Here is a 19,762-nt window from a genome sequence, read left to right on the forward strand (position 1 = left end):
CATTACTATCAGAACAGATTGCGGCATTGCAAGCCCCATAACCTGACACTTCATCTGTACCTCCTGTAACCTCAACCCCTGGCTTTGCAGCGCATATGAATGCAGCCTTAGGCAATGGTATATTAAACCTATATATATATTTATAGTTAATACAACATTACATGGATCTGCAAGGGAATCTGTCAAAATCTTTATTATAAAATAAAGGTAAAAAATATATTACAATATATGATCCTCGCTGAATAAACTTTGAGCACCATAAAAACAGGAGAAAAGGAAAGCATTACAACATAAAACAATAAAAGTACAGGTGCAATAGTGCTTATTAGTTAAAACCAAGGTTTCACACTGTAAAATAGGCAAGATATGGAATTCTTAACTTTCCTAGATGAAGATAAATCACTTCCTAGGCCAACAAAATTATTTCCATTATTGTTCAAGTATGCACTGTTCAAGGTCACATACTTCAATCTGAAGTGTAAGACTGTCTAAGGCAATGGTCTGTTCGATATGGAAACAAAAAATATTCAACTTCAGCTGTTCACACTTTTACATACCTGGTTTCAGCTGCTCATCACAAGGGTCATAATTTAGCCACTCCATACAAAGTGGAACTGCAGGTAGTAATATATCATGGTGAACATAAAGGCATCCTTGATCTGACGTATCTGCATTGTAAACTGCCAATAAAAAAAAAATAGATTAAGTACCAACAAAGTACAAAATTATATGAATTTTCTTAAAGAATACAAATGAACATATTTCAATCTTAATATGAGAATAAAATACGAGAGCATTTCTTGATTATAAAAATAAAAAGATTTAAGTAATTTGTATCTTTCCTAGCTAAATAAACCAGAGTCCTTTCCAAAAAGGTAATGTCTTTAGCAGAGCTGACACAGCCCTTGAAATAGTTTGAAATTGTACGACCTAGGTAACGACATGTGGCAAGTGTCGCACAATAGCCTCACTCACTTTCCTTGGCAGACAGCTGCAGAGGACTGTCATAGGTACCCAGATATGTGTGCTGGCCCTTTCCCTTGGAGATGTTGGTTAATTTCCAACCGCGAAGTGCAAGCAACTTCACGGATTGGTAGTACCTCTAGAAGTGTGGCTGACAGAGAAGTGTTCAATAGAGATAACTCTCTGGGACTTCAATATAAGGATACCACTTGGCTTGTGGCTTTCCAGTGAATTAGGGTGAATGGATAATTATTCAAGCTTTCGGGTGAATGCATGGGAGTTATAAAGCATCCTTGAACACTGACCACGGGTCTGAAGCAGGGTAACAGAACACCAGGATTTTCCTGTTTAGCTGTGTGATGAACAGGTTGGTTACTGCTGAGTCCTAGAAGGCAAGACATTCGATTTGCCAAGGATATAGGAGCAACTCTAATCCTACAACCATTCCCCCAGGCAACTAAGCATGCCAGCTCATACATTCCTTTTACCTAAGATGTATCTGCCTGACAGCTCAACAACATATGTGCCCAGATTTACATTGGCACTGTCAGCTTGCAAAGACAAAAGTGTGATCTTTGACAGGAAAGTAACTGGGGTTAATTACCTGATTTCATCACCTGTCATTATCTATTTTGATAACGATTTCAAAGATTATTCTAGCTTTGCTTAAGACATTACCCTATTTTAAGGGACAAAGATTTGTACTGTACAGTATAATTCTACAAACAAATAATATTGAATCTATTTATTGGCACTATCATGGTCATTCTTTAAGAAAAATTTTATCTCTAGCTTTAGTAAGATTATTTTAGAAAATTTTATTATTAAAAGTTTGTTGTTTAAAGTTGCTTTAACCAAACTGTGCTACATTTCATTTGTGAGGCCATTACGTTACCACCTTTAAGTTTGTTCTTTTGTTTAGCAAAATAACAGGATCATCCTCCTTGCACTCATACTGTACCGACATATTTCATTTTTCCGTAAACAAACAAAATTAAAAGTAAGGAAGTAATATTACCATAAACCTCTAGAATTGCAGCATCGCCTTCAACATGACCAACAGCAATAAGGTTGTCTGAGGGTAAAATTTCATGGTTCTCCTCCTCACTGTCATCATCATCCTTATCTTTAACAGTGATGAAAGGGTCGTCATCACTGCTGGCATGTATAGCCATCTTTCCAAGCTGAAGTAATTTGTTTACATTATCTGAAAAATAATAAAACATCTGAAGCTATTTCCTTACAAATTACATAAGACAAAGAAAATAAATAACCTTGCTCTATCAGGGTAAAAAAAAAAAAACTTGCTTACTGAAAAAGAAAAGAATAACCTAGTAAGAGGTTTCAACTAGAACAATGTTGGCAAACAGACCTCTTTAGTCCCACAATAATAATAATAAAAATCAAGACTGACTTTAAGCAACTTATTTGAATAGCTTTACAAAATAAACACCATTAGTGGCTAAGATTTACTGAAAGTTAGGAATAAAGACTCCTATCTATTTGTTTACTTTGTAATGACAACTCATAACATGTCTTAAACCTACATTGAACCCAACTCACTGTCATTCAAAAGAAGATTCAACCAAAAGATTACTCAAGTTTATTTATAAAAAATGAGAAAATTCTTTCTATACTGCCGAAACCATAAAATACAGTATCCATGGCATTATTATATAGTTAACTAGTATTTAATCATAAAGCCAAGTTCCTCCCTCTACTTCTCTGGATATTACCGTGAACACCGGGGTTTGAAGTTCTGAGTCATACAGTATACCCGACTGTGTCCGAAAATAGCAAAAAGAATACCTAAAGAGAAATTTTATTAAGAGCTCTCTGGATTCCACGGAACTAAATGCAAATGAAAATAGCAAAGGTGTATTTAAAGGTGAGTTATGTATGACAAGGGTCAGTTATTAACTGAACCAAATAACCAAAAGGAAAAGTAAGAACTTTCCTCAAAATAAACAAACAAAAACACGCCTTCACAAATGGGAACTACTCTCACTGACATACATAACAATTCCAGAAGAAAACAACCCAACTAAGAGTTAACTAACTTAAAAGACACATAGGAAACACTCAATTCATAGCACTGGAGACTCCAAATAACCACTATCAATTAGTTGGTAATAGCACTTTGTAAACACCTAGTTGAATTTTCTACTTCAGTTCTCAGTTAATATCTCAAGAAAGCAGACAAGGCCACAAGGGGGTGTGTTACTTTAGGAGAACACTGGAAAATAGAAAATCTACGGCTTGCAAGATCTTTTTATAACTCATAGCAGGAGTTTACTACAGGGGTAAGAAAAAAGCATTAAATATCATGGGTAGAATTCAGTTGCCATTAAGCACTAAATGTTTTGATGGTGATTAAGTAATGGATAATTTCTAGTTGTTTGGGGGTAATGTCAATACTGAGTCAGCTAGAGTGACAGAGCAATATGAACATCAGGGGAAGTTCGTAAAATTAATATACGTACCATCCTCTTCTCCGTCATCGTAATCTTTCATGACGTATTTAGTTTCGAAATCCAATACATCATCATTTTTCCGGCTGACATGCTTGGCTTCAGCCTCCCCTTTCTCGTCATCTTCACCTTCCTGCTTATTTTCTGCACCTTCCTCATCTACTTCCATAGCTGCATCATCTGGAACTTCTGCAGACCCTCTTCCACCCTCATTTTCAATCTCCTCAAGTTCCCTTGAAAAAACATTGACCAACGTAAAATTACAATAAATAATTACTGTAACATATTTTCTCTAAATTGTATAATGGTGTTTTCCTTCCATTTTTCATCAAAAAATTATTGTGAAAGAACAATTAACATATTTTAATATGCAAATTACCCTCCGCAAGAAAATTATTTTTGTTAGCAGCATTGTGCAAATATTCTACCAAAGGTCTCAAGAAGCCAAAGGGTGGTTAGATTCTGGGGGAGCAACAAATTTAACTTCAGATTCTGGGAGAGAAAGGAACTGACCTTTTGGGAAGGTAACACCCTCCTGGTGATTGATTGCTTAGCCTCGTTTCAAATGTAACCAGATTATAAAATCAAAACATATGACTCCCATTATCGTAAATCTTATTCCTTATTTCACGAGAGCATTTTAATATTGTAAGCCTACACCTCCACAGACACTGAGTACTCCATCCACTGAAACAGCTTTTCTCACAAATTACTATCATTTCTATCTCTTGCACAATTTAATTTGTTACTAGTCATTCAAGAAATATCTAATCAGGTTACTAAAGATTTCCAGTAACGAATTGTAGTATCCTGTTCATTGGATAGATGGAATTTGACCTGTAAGGCCCAGTACTGAGGTGCAACTAGGGGAAAGCCTAGTTAACCCTTTTACCCCCAAAGGACGTACTGGTACGTTTCACAAAACTCATCCCTTTGCCCCCATAAACGTACCGGTACGTTCTTGCAAAAAATGCTATTTAAAATTTTTTTTTTGCATATTTTTGATAACTTTTTGAGAAATTTCAGGCATTTTCCAAGAGAATGAGACCAACCTGACCTCTCTATGACGAAAATTAAGGCTGTTAGAGCAATTTAAAAAATATATACTGCAAAATGTGCTTGAGAAAAAATTAACCCCTGGGGGTTAAGGGTTGGAAATTTCCAAATAGCCTGGGGGTAAAAGGGTTAAAAAGAAAGTCTATCAATAAGATGATTGATATGATAAAGAAAGGCAAAGCAATAACAAAAAGTTACTGCAGATACAGATTGAAGGGATGCAGAAAAGACCCTGTAGAAATGCCTCTAGTCCATTGCATGAGGTTGAACAGGGAATAAACTTAAACCTCATATATGTACCACTAGAATAAGGGAGATTGTTATACTAATGTAATACTGTTCTGTAAAAAAAAAAAAATTTCCTACCACCGAAAATAAAAATTAGTCCATTTGAAACTAAAAAACCTAAATTGCTTTTGCAAATACAATATGTACAGTGGTTACCTGAAAACACTGCATATAATTTTACATAACTGTAAAATATAAAAAAAAAAAATTTACTCACTCTACTTCATCCTTTGTCTCACTAATTATTCTTGCAAGATCGTCCTTTGAAATTTCAACCTGGAACAGTTAAAAATAAAAAGTTTTATAGCTAAAAAATTAGTAAGTGTAAGTGACATTAATATGTAAGCAATAAGAAGATGACTAAACATGAAATCTTTTACAAATGAGTAATATAATGGCAATGCAGTATAAAGAAATATTAAATACTGTAAATACAAAATCATATACTGTATCAAAGTCCTTCAAAAAGAAGGCAACCGTGTTACCCCATACGCATGGGAAAAAGGCACGCTAATAGATGAAAAAATATATAGCATTGGTCCCTTCAAACTATAGTTCAATAATAGAGGTATCAAGAATGCATAAAAAGTTTTTTATATTAGTTACTTATATCATTGGAAATTAAGGAAAATTACCTACCTTCTCTGGGTTAGTTTTAGCTATGCCATGAGGCACCCATACTGCACATGTGATGAAGTTCAAATTTTCTTTAGGAAGTTCGTCCATTTTATCCCCTGCAAATTTCAGATACAGGTATGTCAGAATTGCTAGGCAGCATGTTGTTTGCATATAACCTTAATTTTAGGATATCTTAGTATTTCATATGATAAGTTTTGTTAATAAGGATTACTTTCCATTAATGTCACCTAATGTTGTCATGATAAACAAATTCTATTCAGTAATTATCAATATCTTCATTCACACAAACAAAATAAGGATTACTTTGCATTAACGTCACCTAATGTTTTCATGATGAAAAAATTCTATTAGATGATCATCAATATCTTCATTCACACAAACAAAATAAGCAACATTCTGTATTTTTAATGTCAGGCCATCATATACTGCAACGAAGTAATTAATTATATGCCATCATAAATATGCCTGTGAAAGTTTGGACCCTGTAATAGTCATCTACAGTATTTCCACCCTTCGGAGTGTGAGACCAGGTAAGAGATTTTTTTGGAGCTTACCGACTCTCTAGAAGAAAAACAGCTTTGGGGGTTAGCTCCTTGCCCGATGCTTCCTACAAGGGCTGGAAGGAGGCTTTTCTGACATCCCATTCTGGGAGTCGTACCTCCGCGGAAGGACAACTGTTCGAAACTCCTCATGAGTATGGAGATACAGTATCTCTAGAAGCTCCCAGGTCAAGACCCTTAAGTCGGAAGACCTACCCTAGTGCGGGCCGATACTCCTTGATTACTGGCACTGCAATCTTTTGTTCCTCTGAAGAAACACCAGAAAGTCTGCTATGTCAAACATGAAGGCAGAGACCGGAGCGATGTCCTTAACCCTAAAGCAGTCACAGAACACTGACCAATTGGCTTGGTAGACTGCTGAGGAGGATTTCCTCACATGGCCTGACATCTCTCTCATGGTTTCCCTTGGATAGTCTCTACCCGCAAAAAAACTGGCATGGGAGTGCATTATGATACCTTTTCATTTAGGGTTGGCATAGTAGGACTAGTTTAAAAAATAATCCTCAAGGATCAACCACGAGAAGGGGTAACTAGGTCCAGATACCACTCCATATGAGGCCATTTTGGTGCCACCAAGGCTAACTTAAGGTTGGGGGTGGCCAGGATGCCCAGGACCTTGTTGAGCACCCATCTGATCAGGCAGAAAAGAGGGGGACTGTATGTTTCTATCACATCCTAGGATTGTTGGAAAGCGTCCTAAATGAATACCATACGGGTCCGTAACTCATGAGGTAGACCGGCAGTTTGTGGTTTATGCTGGTCACAAACAGGTCTATGGAAGTTAGAAAGAGACCTCGCCACTTGAGGATGAAAGGACCACTCTGACCAAACCACTTCACCTCTGCAGCTGAGTTTGTATGCTTTGAGATTTCACTCTCCCGGAAAGAACCTCACTGTTAAACATACTCCATGGCCCACGACTGAGCCCCCGTCACCAAGACACACAAGGAACAGGATGCCATCCCCCTCTACTTTTTTATGTAAGCTGCGAACAGTGTTGACACTCATCAACCAACTCAGTGGCTTTGGAGTTGCTTCATGAAAGTCTCTAAGGCTCGAAGTGCCGCCGTCAACTCCAGTATGTTGATGTGATACCCTCGATGCTCCCAAGTCTGATTTCCATGGATGGTGGTCCCCTTCAGATGGGTTCCCACTCTTTCTTGGATGTGTCTGTGAACAAAAGCATCTCCGGTGGTGCACATTCCAGGCAAGTGTCTCTTGGGGAGTTCTCCTCGGCTGACCTCCTCTCCTGGTTAACCGTGTTTATCTTGTGAGGGGGTCTTCCATCCATGACTGTTGCATCTTTTGACACCATTGCATCGATCTTTGGTGCAACTTCCCATGGTGAACCAGCCTCTCCAATGAAGAGAGGTGCCCCAACAGTCTTTCCCACTACTTGGCGGGATGTTTTCTGGGCTGCCCAAAGGCAAGAGCCCGGGTCTTACACAAGGTAAGGCAATCTATACAGACAGACAGACAGACAGGCAGGATGGTTGAGGAAAGGAGCCACCAACTGTCGAAGCTAAGACAGTCTGTCATCTGAGAGGAATGCCTTTGCAGCCACCAAATCTCACCTTATTCCCAGATACACAGTTACCTGTGAGAGAATCTACTGCGACTTTTCCCAATTCACTTGGGAAGGTTGCCACCACTACCACTAGCAAGACCCTGTGGATTTGATGGTTTCCCCCTTCTGGAGGAGGGTCGACTCCCTGCGTGATACCCTTGACGCTTCTCCGACTAGTGAGAGGGCGTAATGATTCTCCCTGCTGCCTAGAAGGTTAACATAGATAGCGGTAGCTGCCTCCATGGACATTGTGTCAGCCGCCAAGAAAATAGAGGATTCCTGCGCGAGCAGCTCCACTGTCCAACCCGGAGTCAGGGTGGTGATATTTCCCTCTACAGGAAGAAAAGAGGGAGGTGACTCATCTGATAGCTAGACCTTCCACTCCCGAGCTCTAGAAGGCAGAAGACGGGATGATCTGCTTGCCTTCCAGGAGTTACCTAAGCCAGCCATCATTTCATCTAACTCTTTCATTGCAATGGTAGCGTTGTCCAAGAGGGGAAGTGTTTACCCGTTTTGACATCAAGAACCCCACCAAAGGATTGGTCAACAGTCGTGATGGGTTGCTTCACAATAGTCTGAGAGGCCTTGCCAAACCTGTTGATCTTTTAAAAAACGTCGGCTACAACCTTCTGGAGAACAGATCCCGGTTTCCCTTCAAACTTTGTAGGAAAAAGGATCCAATTCCACAGGTGCTATTTCGGGGGGCTTCGTCTTCAGAGAAGAATTACTGTACTTGATGAACTCAGACTTCCTGTCTCTCCTCTTCACAATGGGAGAAGAATGCGAGAGTCCTCCTTTTTCTTCAATAACTATGAACTGGAGAGGGGGAGATGACTCACCTCTAGCTAGCGAAGAAGACCCTGCTAGCGGGTGTAGAACGCAACTTCTCAGCATCCTTCTTTTGGGGGAGTCTCTCCTCGCTGACCCCATTGAGATGTACAAATCGTCCCTAGCTGACCTTGACAGAGGACAATCTCCGACATCGTAGACTGCTCCCCACTCACCGCATCGTGGTAGCGCTCATCTCTCAAACATATGTTGACCACGCTCAGGGTAATGTCTGTAGGAGGGACTAGGGATATTCTTGCTACATCTCTCCTTGCGTTGGAGTGCTTCAGATGATCCTCGCGCTGGAAGTGGACTCCCTCTAGTCCTTTTCATGCCGACTCATTCGTATACCCTACGCACAATCCTTCCAATTCAGAAGGTGAAGAATGAAAGAGACTGGAGTCCGATTCATCCAATAGAAAAAATCCACATACGCACGTCTGGCAACAAATGATGACACAGCCTTTCTGTTGTCCTGGACTCTTGAGTCGGTCTTCTTAGGTGAACATGTTGAATGCTTTTGAGTTACTACTGCTAGAGAGTTATTGGGCACTTTGACTGGCCAGTTGACAGTAATACATTGGATCCCTTTCTCTGGTCACGGCTCATTTCTCCCTTTGCCTACACACACACACCGAATAATCTGGGCTATTCTATACACAATCTCCTCTGTCCTAACACAACTAACAACACTAAGATTACCAAACAATTCTTCTGTATCAAAGGGTGAACTGCTACTGTAATATTTTTGTGGCTACTTTCCTCTTGGTAAGGGTAGAAGAGCAACTTTAGCTATGGGAAGCAACTCTTCTAGGTGAAGGACACTCCAAAATTAAACCATTGTTTTCTAGTCTTGGGTAGTGTCATAGCCTCTGTACCATGTCTTTTACTGTCTTGGGGCAGAGTTCTCTTGCTTGAGGGTACACTCAGGCTTACTATTCTAACTTATTTCTCTTCCTCTTGTTATTTAAATTTCTTATAGTTTATATATAAAATATTTATTCATCTCTTGTAATTTATTTCCTTTCCTCAATGGGCTATTTTCCTTGTTGGAGCCATTGGGCTTATAGCATCCTGCTTTTCTAACTAGGGAAATTATGTGCAAGTAATAATAATAATGATAATAATAATAATAATGGATTTTAGAGCTTAAAATTCTTTTCCTAACGATTGGATTTACATGATCTGGCGCTAGAGCCTGGGAGGAAATTCAACGAACTAATTCTCTATGGGGTTTAGGGACTAGGTCAGGTTATGTCGGTTTTCTTCCCATTCAGGTATGACCTAGCACCCTAGGTTAGGTTAGGCAACTGCTATACTTCCTTACAGGATTTACACTCATATAGGTTATGTTGATCAGTAGGTCAGGTACCTTTGAGTTAGGTTAGACTGCATCTTTAATTTTACTACATTCTTTTATTTACCAAAAATCACAGTTTCCTACTGTGGTCCCCTTGTTATCTTTCAGCATTCAAGTGTATGAAATGGATTACATACACATTTCAAATAGATATACTTTAAATAAATTTTAACTCTCAAAATTACATAAAAATCCGTTTGAATATATATTTTACATTTGTGCATACTTAGGGGTTTAAAAGTAACTTTGGTAGCATTAAAGTATATACTGTATAACTGAAAAAGATATTTAGGTAATGCTATGACAATCTCCTCACCAATTCTGATTTCAATATCTAGAATGGTTGAACGACAGTCAATTTGTTACTTTTTCCGTAAGGCATGTGACGAACAACTGAATGATAAATTGCGTATTTTCTGGTGAAAGTATAGACTTGTATTGCATTTTATGCTTGTTCTTGTAGTTTTTGAAGTGTTCCTTTACTTTTTGGACATTCTAGAGAAGTGTTAGGTGCTTGAAGTGTATGCTTTATTCCTGAATGCTCATGTGATTATCTGATTAGTTCTGATTAACAGTATTAGAAAAACTTTTTACACAATAAAAACTTTACCACTTCAGTTAAAATTTCTGAAAATCAATATAAACAGCTTTACCTGAACATTATCACATGTAATAGTACTGTATTATTATTTAATTTCTTTGATAATTAATTTCATGGGAAAATCAACGTAGAAAATGTTTCAGTGACAATTAACTTCTGATTAATTTTTAACATTTTTATATTATTTGTATTCAGAAAATATAATAGCAAAGCAAAAAATGTTATTTTCATTAGTAAAATAAATTTTTGAATATACTTACCCGATAATCATGTAGCTGTCAACTCCGTTGCCCGACAGAATTCTACGGAAGGGATACGCCAGCGATCGCTATACAAGAGGGGGGTGTACTCACAAGCGCCACCTGTGGCCAGGTACTGCAGTACTTCTTGTTGACACCACCTCAATTTTTCCTCGGTCCACTGGTTCTATGGGGAGGAAGGGTGGGTCAATTAAATCATGATTATCGGGTAAGTATATTCAAAAATTTATTTTACTAATGAAAATAACATTTTTCAATATTAAACTTACCCGATAATCATGTAGCTGATTCACACCCAGGGAGGTGGGTGAAAACCAGTGTACATGTATATCAAGAAGCTAAGTATCCCGTATTTCATATTATCAGTTATTCAAAATAACAATGAAATTACAAGTACCTGGTAAGGAAGTCGACTTGAGCCATTACTCTGCCTTAAATAAGTTCGTCTTCCTTACTGAGCGCAGCGTTCCTCTTAGGAGGCTGAACAACTCTAAGGTGCTGAAGTATCAAGGGCTGCAACCCATACTAAAGGACCTCATCACAACCTTTAACCTCGGCGCTTTTCAAGAAAGAATTGACCACCCGCCAAATCAACAAGGATGTGGAAGGCTTCTTAGCCGACCGTACAACCCATAAAAAGTATTCAAGAGAAAGGTTAAAAGGTTATGGGATTATGGGAATGTAGTGGCTGAGCCCTCGCCTACTACTGCATTCGTTGCTACGAATGGTCCCAGGGTGTAGCAGTACTCGTAAAGAGACTGGACATCTTTGAGATAGAATGATGCGAACACTGACTTGCTTCTCCAATAGGTTGCATCCATAACACTCTGCAGAGAACGGTTCTGTTTGAAGGCCACTGAAGTAGCCACAGCTCCCACTTCATGTGTCCTTACCTTCAGCAAAGCAAGGTCTTCTTCCTTCAGATGAGAATGTGCTTCCCTAATCAGAAGCCTGAATAGTAAGAAACTGAGTTCTTAGAACTTGGAAAAGAAGGTTTCTTGATAGCACACCATAAGGCTTCTGATTGTCCTCGTAAAGGTTAAGACCTTTTTAGATAGTACCTAAGAGCTCTAACTGGGCAAAGTACTCTCTCCAGTTCATTCCCCACCAAGTTGGACAGGCTTGGGATCTCGAACGACTTAGGCCAAGGACGTGAAGGAAGCTCGTTTAGCAAAAACCGAGCTGCAAGGAACATGTAGCCGTTTCAGATGTGAAAACAATGATCCTGCTGAAGGCGTGGATCTCACTTACTCTTTTAGCTGTTGTCAAGCACACGAGGAAAAGAGTTTTTAATGTGAGGTCCTAAAAAGAGGCTGATTGGAGAGGTTCAAATCTTGATGACATAAGGAACCTTAGGACCACGTCTAGATTCCAGCCTGGAGTGGACAACCGACGTTCCTTTGAGGTCTCAAAAGACCTAGGGAGGTCCTGTAGATCTTTGTTGGTGGAAAGATCCAAGCCTCTGTGGCGGAAAACCGCTGCCAACATACTTCTGTAACCCTTGATCGTAGGAGCTGAAAGGGATCTTACTTTCCTTAGATGTAACAGGAAGTCAGCAATCTGGGTTACAGTGGTACTGGTTGAGGAAAACTGCATTGGTCTTGTACCAGCTACGGAAGACTTCCCCTTGAGACTGATAGATTCTGAGAGTGGATGTTCTCCTTGCTCTGGCAATCGCTCTGGCTGCCTCCTTCGAAAAGCCCCTAGCTCTTGAGAGTCTTTCGAAAGTCTGAAGGCAGTCAGACGAAGAGCGTGGAGGTTTGGGTGTACCTTCTTTACGTGAGGTTGACGTAGAAGGTTCACTCCTAGAGGAAGAGTCCTGGGAATGTCGACCAGCCATTGCAGTACCTCTATGAACCATTCTCTCGCGGGCCAGAGCGGAGCCAACCCACGTCAGCCGTGTCCCTTTGCGAGAGGAGAACTTCTGAAGTACCCTGTTGACAATCTTGAACGGCGGTAATGCATACAGGTCGAGATGGGACCAATCCAGCAGAAAAGCATCCACGTGAACTGCTGCTGGGTCTGGAATCGGAGAACAATACAACAGGAGTCTCTAGGTTATCGAGGTAGCGAACAGATCTATGGTTGGCTGACCCCACAGGGCCCAAAGTCTGCTGCAAACACTCTTGTGAAGGGTCCACTCTGTGGGGATGACCTGACCCTTCCGGCTGAGGCGATCTGCCATGACATTCATACCGCCCTGAATGAACCTCGTTACCAGCGTGAGCTTTCGATCTTTTGACCAGATGAGGAGGTCCCTTGCGATCTAGAACAACTTCCACGAAAGAGTCCCTCCCTGCTTGAAGATGTAAGCCAGGGCTGTGGTGTTGTCAGAGTCCACCTCCACCACCTTGTTAAGCTGGAGGGACTTGAAGTTTATCAAGGCCAGAAGAACCGCCAACAACTCCTTGCAATTGATGTGAAGTGTCCTTTGCTCCTGATTCCATGTTCCCGAGCATTCCTGTCCGTCCAAAGTCGCACCCCAGCCCGTGTCTGATGCGTCCGAGAGGAGACGGCGGTCGGGTTTCTGAACAGCCAAATGTAGACTTCCTTGAGAAGAAAGCTGTTCTTACACCACGCGAGAGAAGACCTCCTCTCTTCGGAAACAGGAACTGAGACCGTCTCTAGCGTCATGTCCTTTATCCAGTGAGCAGCTAGATGATACTGAAGGGGGGGAGGTGGAGTCTCCCTAACACGATGAACAGGGCCAGCGATGAAAGTGTCCCTGTTAGACTCATCCACTACCTGACTGAGCATCGGTTCCTTCTCAGCATGCTCTGGATGCATTCTAGGGCTTGGAAGATCCTTGGGGCCGACGGAAAAGCCCGAAAAGCTCGACTCTGAAGATCCATACCCAGGTAGACAATGGTCTGGGATGGGACGAGCTGAGACTCCTCAAAATTGACCAGGAGGCCCAGTTCCTTGGTCAGATCCATAGTCCATCTGAGAATCTCCAGACAGCGACGACTTGTGGGAGCTCTTAAAAGCCAGTCGTCTGACGGAGCCGGACACAAGATCATGGTACTGCTGCACAGTCTGTGAACTGTCAACCATGGGGAAGCGAGGAAGTACATTGACAACCCGAAGCTGTCTAGACTGTCTGGGTCGTACAGACAACTCCTTATCGGGTTGCTGAGGTTGCCGCACTGCGTCACAACAAGTCACTTCTGCTGGTTGTTGAACGTCTTCCCAGTGACACACTGACTCCGTAAACAAAAAATCCTCTAACAAGGACTAAGCTTGGACTGCATGTCTTGCAACACAGCTCAAGGTCTATGGGAGCAGGTGTGGTAACAGACGGGGTTAGCGACTGAAGTGGAACCATTACCTTCCCTGGAAGCATGTTATGCTTAAATAAAAGTCCATAGGAGGCTACGCAGCTAAAGGCTCCTCTCCAAATGACAGAGTCCTCAAGGGAATATCAGAAGGAGGGAGAAAAGCACTTTCTCATCTACAGGGACCATATCCGAGAAAAGCTAAGTTCTCTCAGTGAGGGTTTCACTGGTGCAAAAGCAGCAGACTAGAAGGCAACGTTATGAAACTGCTTGACAGTCTAGTGAGTTGGCAACAACCAAAGATGTGTGACTGAGAAGCATGCGGTAAGGTATGCAGAGCATGCTGTATGTAGAGCATGCTGTAAGAGAAGCAGAGCATGTTGCATGGCGTGTAACATTTCTCAGAAATTCCATGACCAGTGCTAGATTGAGTAATATCGCATTACTGTCCATTGAAAGTGCACGTGCCGAGGGAATTGATTTAGACTGTTTTGTTGATGAATTTGATAGCCGGCATGATAATCGTAGAATTAAGCTGCACTAAATATACGATCTATAATCTACTTCACCTCAGGACAGGGAAACTCGCCCTGTTGGCAACACTGCATTACTTCATGCATGCTTGCATGGGGTTTTAATATCAACATAATATTTACATTACATTCATAACTCATGATTCATTTTTGTTTTGAAGATATTTTGCCATATTTGCGATTTGTTAAAAATATATTGCAAGGAATACATATATATTTTTTTATTTAAGTAATACGAATAACCTCCATTATCATAATGTTTGTGTAGGCATACATGTATATGATTACAAATGCAAGTTATGAAAGTAATGAGGTGTTATTATTGTCATTTGTTATTTCAAAGTTGAATGGGAAGAGGCTCAAGTTGAGGAGAAAGTGGCAGATGCATGCGTTGAGGTGGCTGACTCATAGCATGAGGTTCCTGCCTCAAGAGTTGCGCTTGCCTCAAGGGTTGAGGTGGCTGCGCAGAGAGAGGCTCTTGACTCACGAGTTGAGGTTCTTGAGGTGTGAGCTGCGAGAGTTGAGGTAGCGGCTGCGCAGAACGCAGTTCCTGTCTCACGAGTTGAGGTTCCTGAGGAGCTAGCCTCAAGAGTTGAGGCTCTCGCCTTGAGGAAAGTTGAGGTAGCAGCTGCGAGAGCTGAGGTGGCTGCCTCAAGGATGGTAGAGGTTGTCGTACCTCAAAAGGTTGTAGCCTCAAAGATGGTCTAACTGTAAGAAAATCTTGCCTCAAGGCATAAGACTCCTGCTCCCATTGTTGAGGTTGCCTTAAGGAAGGTTGAGGTTGCTGCACAACGCTGGTAACTGGCAACTCCGAACGCGGTAAGGTAGCTTGAGGAACCTCAACTTCGTACGCCTGGCAGACTGGACTGCGGTGAGGCGGAGCGCTCGCAGGAGGAGGTGTAACCTTCTCAGCCTGAAACTCACGCATTAAGACCGCAAGCTGCGACTGCATGGACTGCAGCAAAGTCATCTTGGGATCAACAGACGATAAGGTCTGTTGAGGCAAAGCCTTAACAGAAGATGAGGTCTGTTGAGGCATCGCCTTACCTCTCTTAGGAGGTGTGCAGTCACCTGATGACTGCGGAGAGTCAGAGCTAACCCAATGACTGCATCCGGGTTGTTGAACTCTAGAGGTCTGGACTTTACGTTTAAGAGGTCTTGAGACCTGAGTCCAGCGTTTTCTCCCCGAAATTTCTTCTGCAGACGAGCAAAATAAGGGCTCAATCGTCTGCGGGTGGGAGTGACGGTCTCTGTAAGACACGCCCGCAACCACCGAGGATACTTCTGTGCGCCGATCAAGGCCTGCCGAACCCTTTTGCCCTTCGACATTGCTTCTCCCCTGGGCTTGGGAGCTTGCAAGAGGTCCCGGACTGGGAGGACGATTGGCACGCACAGAAGTACCCTCACGCACAACACTGACACACTTTGCGCTAATCACTTATCACTTTTGATTTTCTGTTTGCACTTATTTCACTGAACTCGAAACTTTAAGTGGTTTGTACCTGAAACACGCAATTCTATCCTTCCTTAAAAGTTAGTAATTGCGAAAACAGAATTACAATGTAACAGAAAAATCTAATGAAAGATAAATAATTCAGTGGCTGGAAAGAGACTAAACACTAGATCAAATAAACTACGTTTAAAATCTCTCACCGCATAAAGCTTGAGAACAAGAATAAAACTCTAGAAACGTTTACCTTCTTCCCCTAAAGAGACTAGGGAGAAGAGCAAAAACGATAACAACGTTACTCGCTTGAACGAAACGTTTATCCAGCTCTCTCTCCCTCCGTCTCTATCTCTCTCTCTCTCTCTCTCTCTTGACTTAGAACCTGAGAGAAGAGCCCAATCATATATATCGTTAAAACATATTATTGTTAAAGGAAAAAAACTGAAATATTTCCCAAATAAAAAGTTCCTTTATTAGAATTAAAACCATTAAGCTAAGAAAGAATGAACAAAACGCTAGAAACGGTTACTCTTACTGCAACGTGACACCGTGAAAATTCTCTCTCTATCGTAACGATAGAGCGCAAGTTGAACGTTCTGAACGTCAACAACTGCAGAGACAAAACAAAACGTTAGTTCAACTTTGAAAACAGTACGAGACTATCAAAGAAATTCTTTCAAAAACATTAAAATAGCATAATATGTTAACAGGAAAACCGAAATGACGGGCTCAATGTTAATTAACTTCGGTACCAAGAAAAGACCGCCTACTATTAGGAAAGGTCGAATATAAACAAATATAAAAATTAATTTTAATAAGTTTATAATAAAAGGAAGTTAATCGAAGAGGCCTATAAAAGGCGGAGAGATATAAAATAAATCTATAACTTTTGTTAAGCAAAATTAAGAAAGAGAGTCTATACTCTCTTAGACACCAACACTTCCGTCTAAGGGAAGGGTCGGCCATTTAAAAGTGAAAGAGAGTTCATACTCTCTTCGTCACCATAATTAATCAAATTAATTCCAAAAGCTAGCTAAGCTAATGATAAAACTTCCTGAATAGCGAAAGCTAAACTCTAGAGCAAATACATCACCAGATCGTGAGCAAAAAACTCCAGAATCAACAGCGTATCCATATAGGTCTAGCCGGAGGCACGACAGAGGAAAAATTGAGGTGGTGTCAACAAGAAGTACTGCAGTACCTGGCCACAGGTGGCGCTTGTGAGTACACCCCCCTCTTGTATAGCGATCGCTGGCGTATCCCTTCCGTAGAATTCTGTCGGGCAACGGAGTTGACAGCTACATGATTATCGGGTAAGTTTAATATTGAAAATTTCAATATTCGAAGTATACTCCCAAATAATTTTGTTACATACACAGTAATTAAACTAAAAGAATTGGAGCCTTTGTATGTCAGCGGCCAGTTCCTCCCTTGTGGATTAAAAATGGACATCAACTAATCTCAACTTTCCCCCCCTAACCTAACCTACAAGCCGTGTCCTTACCTACTAACCTAATGGGGGGGGGGGGGCCTAATGGCCCCCTGCAACCCCCCTTACACTGCCGTATCCTTAGTTACCCGTAATCATACATGCAGGTGGCCGCTATCATACATACACCCCAAAGAATTTTCAAAATTCATTCTTAAACAAAAATATCCAGTCAAGACAAATACTGGGGTATATGTATGACGACAGTCATGCTCCATAACCCCTATTTACAACCCAATCACTCAGATTATGGCTGTCTTAGGGGGGGTCACAGGGGCAGCAGCCCCCTCCCCTGTTAGGTAAGTAGGTAATGATACGTCTTGTATGTTAGGTTAGGAGGGGAAATTGGTAAAATTATGCGCAGGTGGGAGGAGTTTATGCGTAGAAGATCGAAAAGTGCTATGCACAAACGAACGAACGAGACCGACTACAACCGACCCGTAGAATGTCAACAAATAAATGAAAAATATACCATCAGCATAGGATATAGACAAATATCGTATATTTTCATCGGTTTATTATAAATCCAAGGGTTCAGGGAAATTTAGGTTAGATAGTGTTTTATGTATGTCGTCGTACAAAGGCTTGCAGAAATTACTATACTTATATACCTTACCAACTAACCAACCTGCCTAGTTAATTGACCACATGCTAACAGCAGTGAGTTGTAAATGAGGAAAGTTGCTAAGGGCACCATGGTGGTCTCCTTTTCAGGTACAATCTATTTTGCACAATTACTTTAGGGGCCAATTTCCTGGTCCTGGAAACCCTATGCCCCACATGACCTAAATGATCTGTTTGTCGTATTAGTGTGACATGAATTTCCATTTTATGATTAAAGGTACTCAGTCACGAGTTTTACGACAGGATTTGGACACCACCTGGAACCCTTAAAGGTTGCTGAAAACTTTTCCTTTATCATGTGTTCGGCAACATTGAGTAAATATCTATCATGATTTTACAATATTATACTATGGCCCTTCGTCTAAGTCACATGCACCACAGGCGCTACTCCTACATACACCCTGTCGAAAAAAATTGATGAAACTTAGCCTGTATGGAGTCAAGCTACCATAAAGAAAATAAGCTACAGTATATGCCGAAAATATAAGTAGCCAATTCTGCTTTAAATTACCAACGAGACTCACAAATTCGGTTTTAAATTACCAAGAGACTCACAAATACGGCTTGAACTTACAGTGTAGATTTCAAGAGGAATATGTTATAAACAGGTTCACACGTGAAATTGCATACTAGCCTATTCTAGGGCTAAAATGTGACGTCGGTAAATTCCGTAAATATTCAGTATTTTTGTTTCTCTGTAACGGCACCCCTACGGAATCTTTACTTGTCTTCTGCTTTACAATTTTTATCTTTTTTTTTTTTTTCAATATACATCATCTTACTTTGAATTCTATTCTACGCTAGTTAATAGACTTCTTTTTTATCTTACAGATAATCCATGTCCTTTTTCCAAAGAAAATTATTATGGGAGTCTTTCTGGTAGTGTTTTATTATTATCTGGGATTGATCGTCTAAACAATTAGTAGTTTGACAAATATTGTGTATCATATGTTAAATTTCAGGCGACTGTGATCATTCTGGACACATTTCTATACTCCATATAGTTCTTCCGGTTTGCTGCAAAAAAGAAAAAACACAGTTATCAGGGTAAATTTTGTATTAATTCCCCTCTTGGGGTCTACCACATCGTAAAATTTGCATCTTGGTAAGGCAACCCTTGTAATGAAGGCAAGATTAGATATGTTCAATCTAAAAGCAAATTCCAGGGGGAAATACGCAGACGATGTGTGTGACCTATGCAAAGATGAAAATACCATAGAGCATTTATGTTTATGCCCAAAATTAGGATAGTTAATAAAACTAGATATAAGTGTAGGTATGTTGCAAAATCGTAGGAGGGATTCGCTTGCATTTGTAAGTAGGGCAATGTGTATGAAAGAAGAATTTAAACAGTACGAATTGATTACAATAGGTAGTCAAAACTGATGATAGTAAGGTGTTATCCCAACTGATTTCAAGGCAGAATGGGATAAAGCGAAGATTGAGAATCTCATTATTATTTTATTGATGGTATAGGTAAAATAAGCTTAAATGCAATAATAAGAATAAGCTTAGAAGCTTTGCACCTATCTATAATGTGATAGATTGCCCCCAAACTTGGTTTGCAGAGTGAGCAATTAGGAACCAGGGTGTAATGAATGAGACGTATACAGTTGTATACAGTGCGTCAATGTTTACTTATACAGATACAGAATCAAGTCACTATGCGTTGAAGGACCAGACTTTCGACAATAGTAGTGTTGATATCTCTGCCAAATTAAGATTTTCCTTAAGTTTTTTTTTCTATTTTCTACTAAAAAAAGACTTAATTTTTGTATTCTTTATATTATTAATACTGTAT

At 40.4% G+C, this 19,762-nt stretch overlaps 1 protein-coding gene across 1 annotated transcript in view; it reads right to left on the reverse strand.

The window, feature by feature from the left end:
• The window catches only part of LOC137630090 (periodic tryptophan protein 1 homolog), a 33,044-nt gene extending 14,360 nt beyond the window's left edge, over window positions 1-18,684 (reverse strand). The window contains exons 1-6 of the mRNA XM_068361572.1: window positions 18,536-18,684; window positions 5,418-5,512; window positions 4,996-5,054; window positions 3,447-3,667; window positions 1,982-2,170; window positions 558-680 (exon numbers count right to left, since the gene is read on the reverse strand). Of these exons, the coding sequence (XP_068217673.1) occupies window positions 558-680; window positions 1,982-2,170; window positions 3,447-3,667; window positions 4,996-5,054; window positions 5,418-5,504 (679 nt within the window). The 5' untranslated portion in view covers window positions 5,505-5,512; window positions 18,536-18,684. The remainder of the gene's footprint in view (window positions 1-557; window positions 681-1,981; window positions 2,171-3,446; window positions 3,668-4,995; window positions 5,055-5,417; window positions 5,513-18,535) is intronic.
• Between the last annotated feature and the right edge of the window lie 1,078 nt (window positions 18,685-19,762).

The sequence above is a fragment of the Palaemon carinicauda genome, chromosome 38 (assembly GCF_036898095.1).
Source record: "Palaemon carinicauda isolate YSFRI2023 chromosome 38, ASM3689809v2, whole genome shotgun sequence".
Classification (NCBI taxonomy): domain Eukaryota; kingdom Metazoa; phylum Arthropoda; class Malacostraca; order Decapoda; family Palaemonidae; genus Palaemon; species Palaemon carinicauda.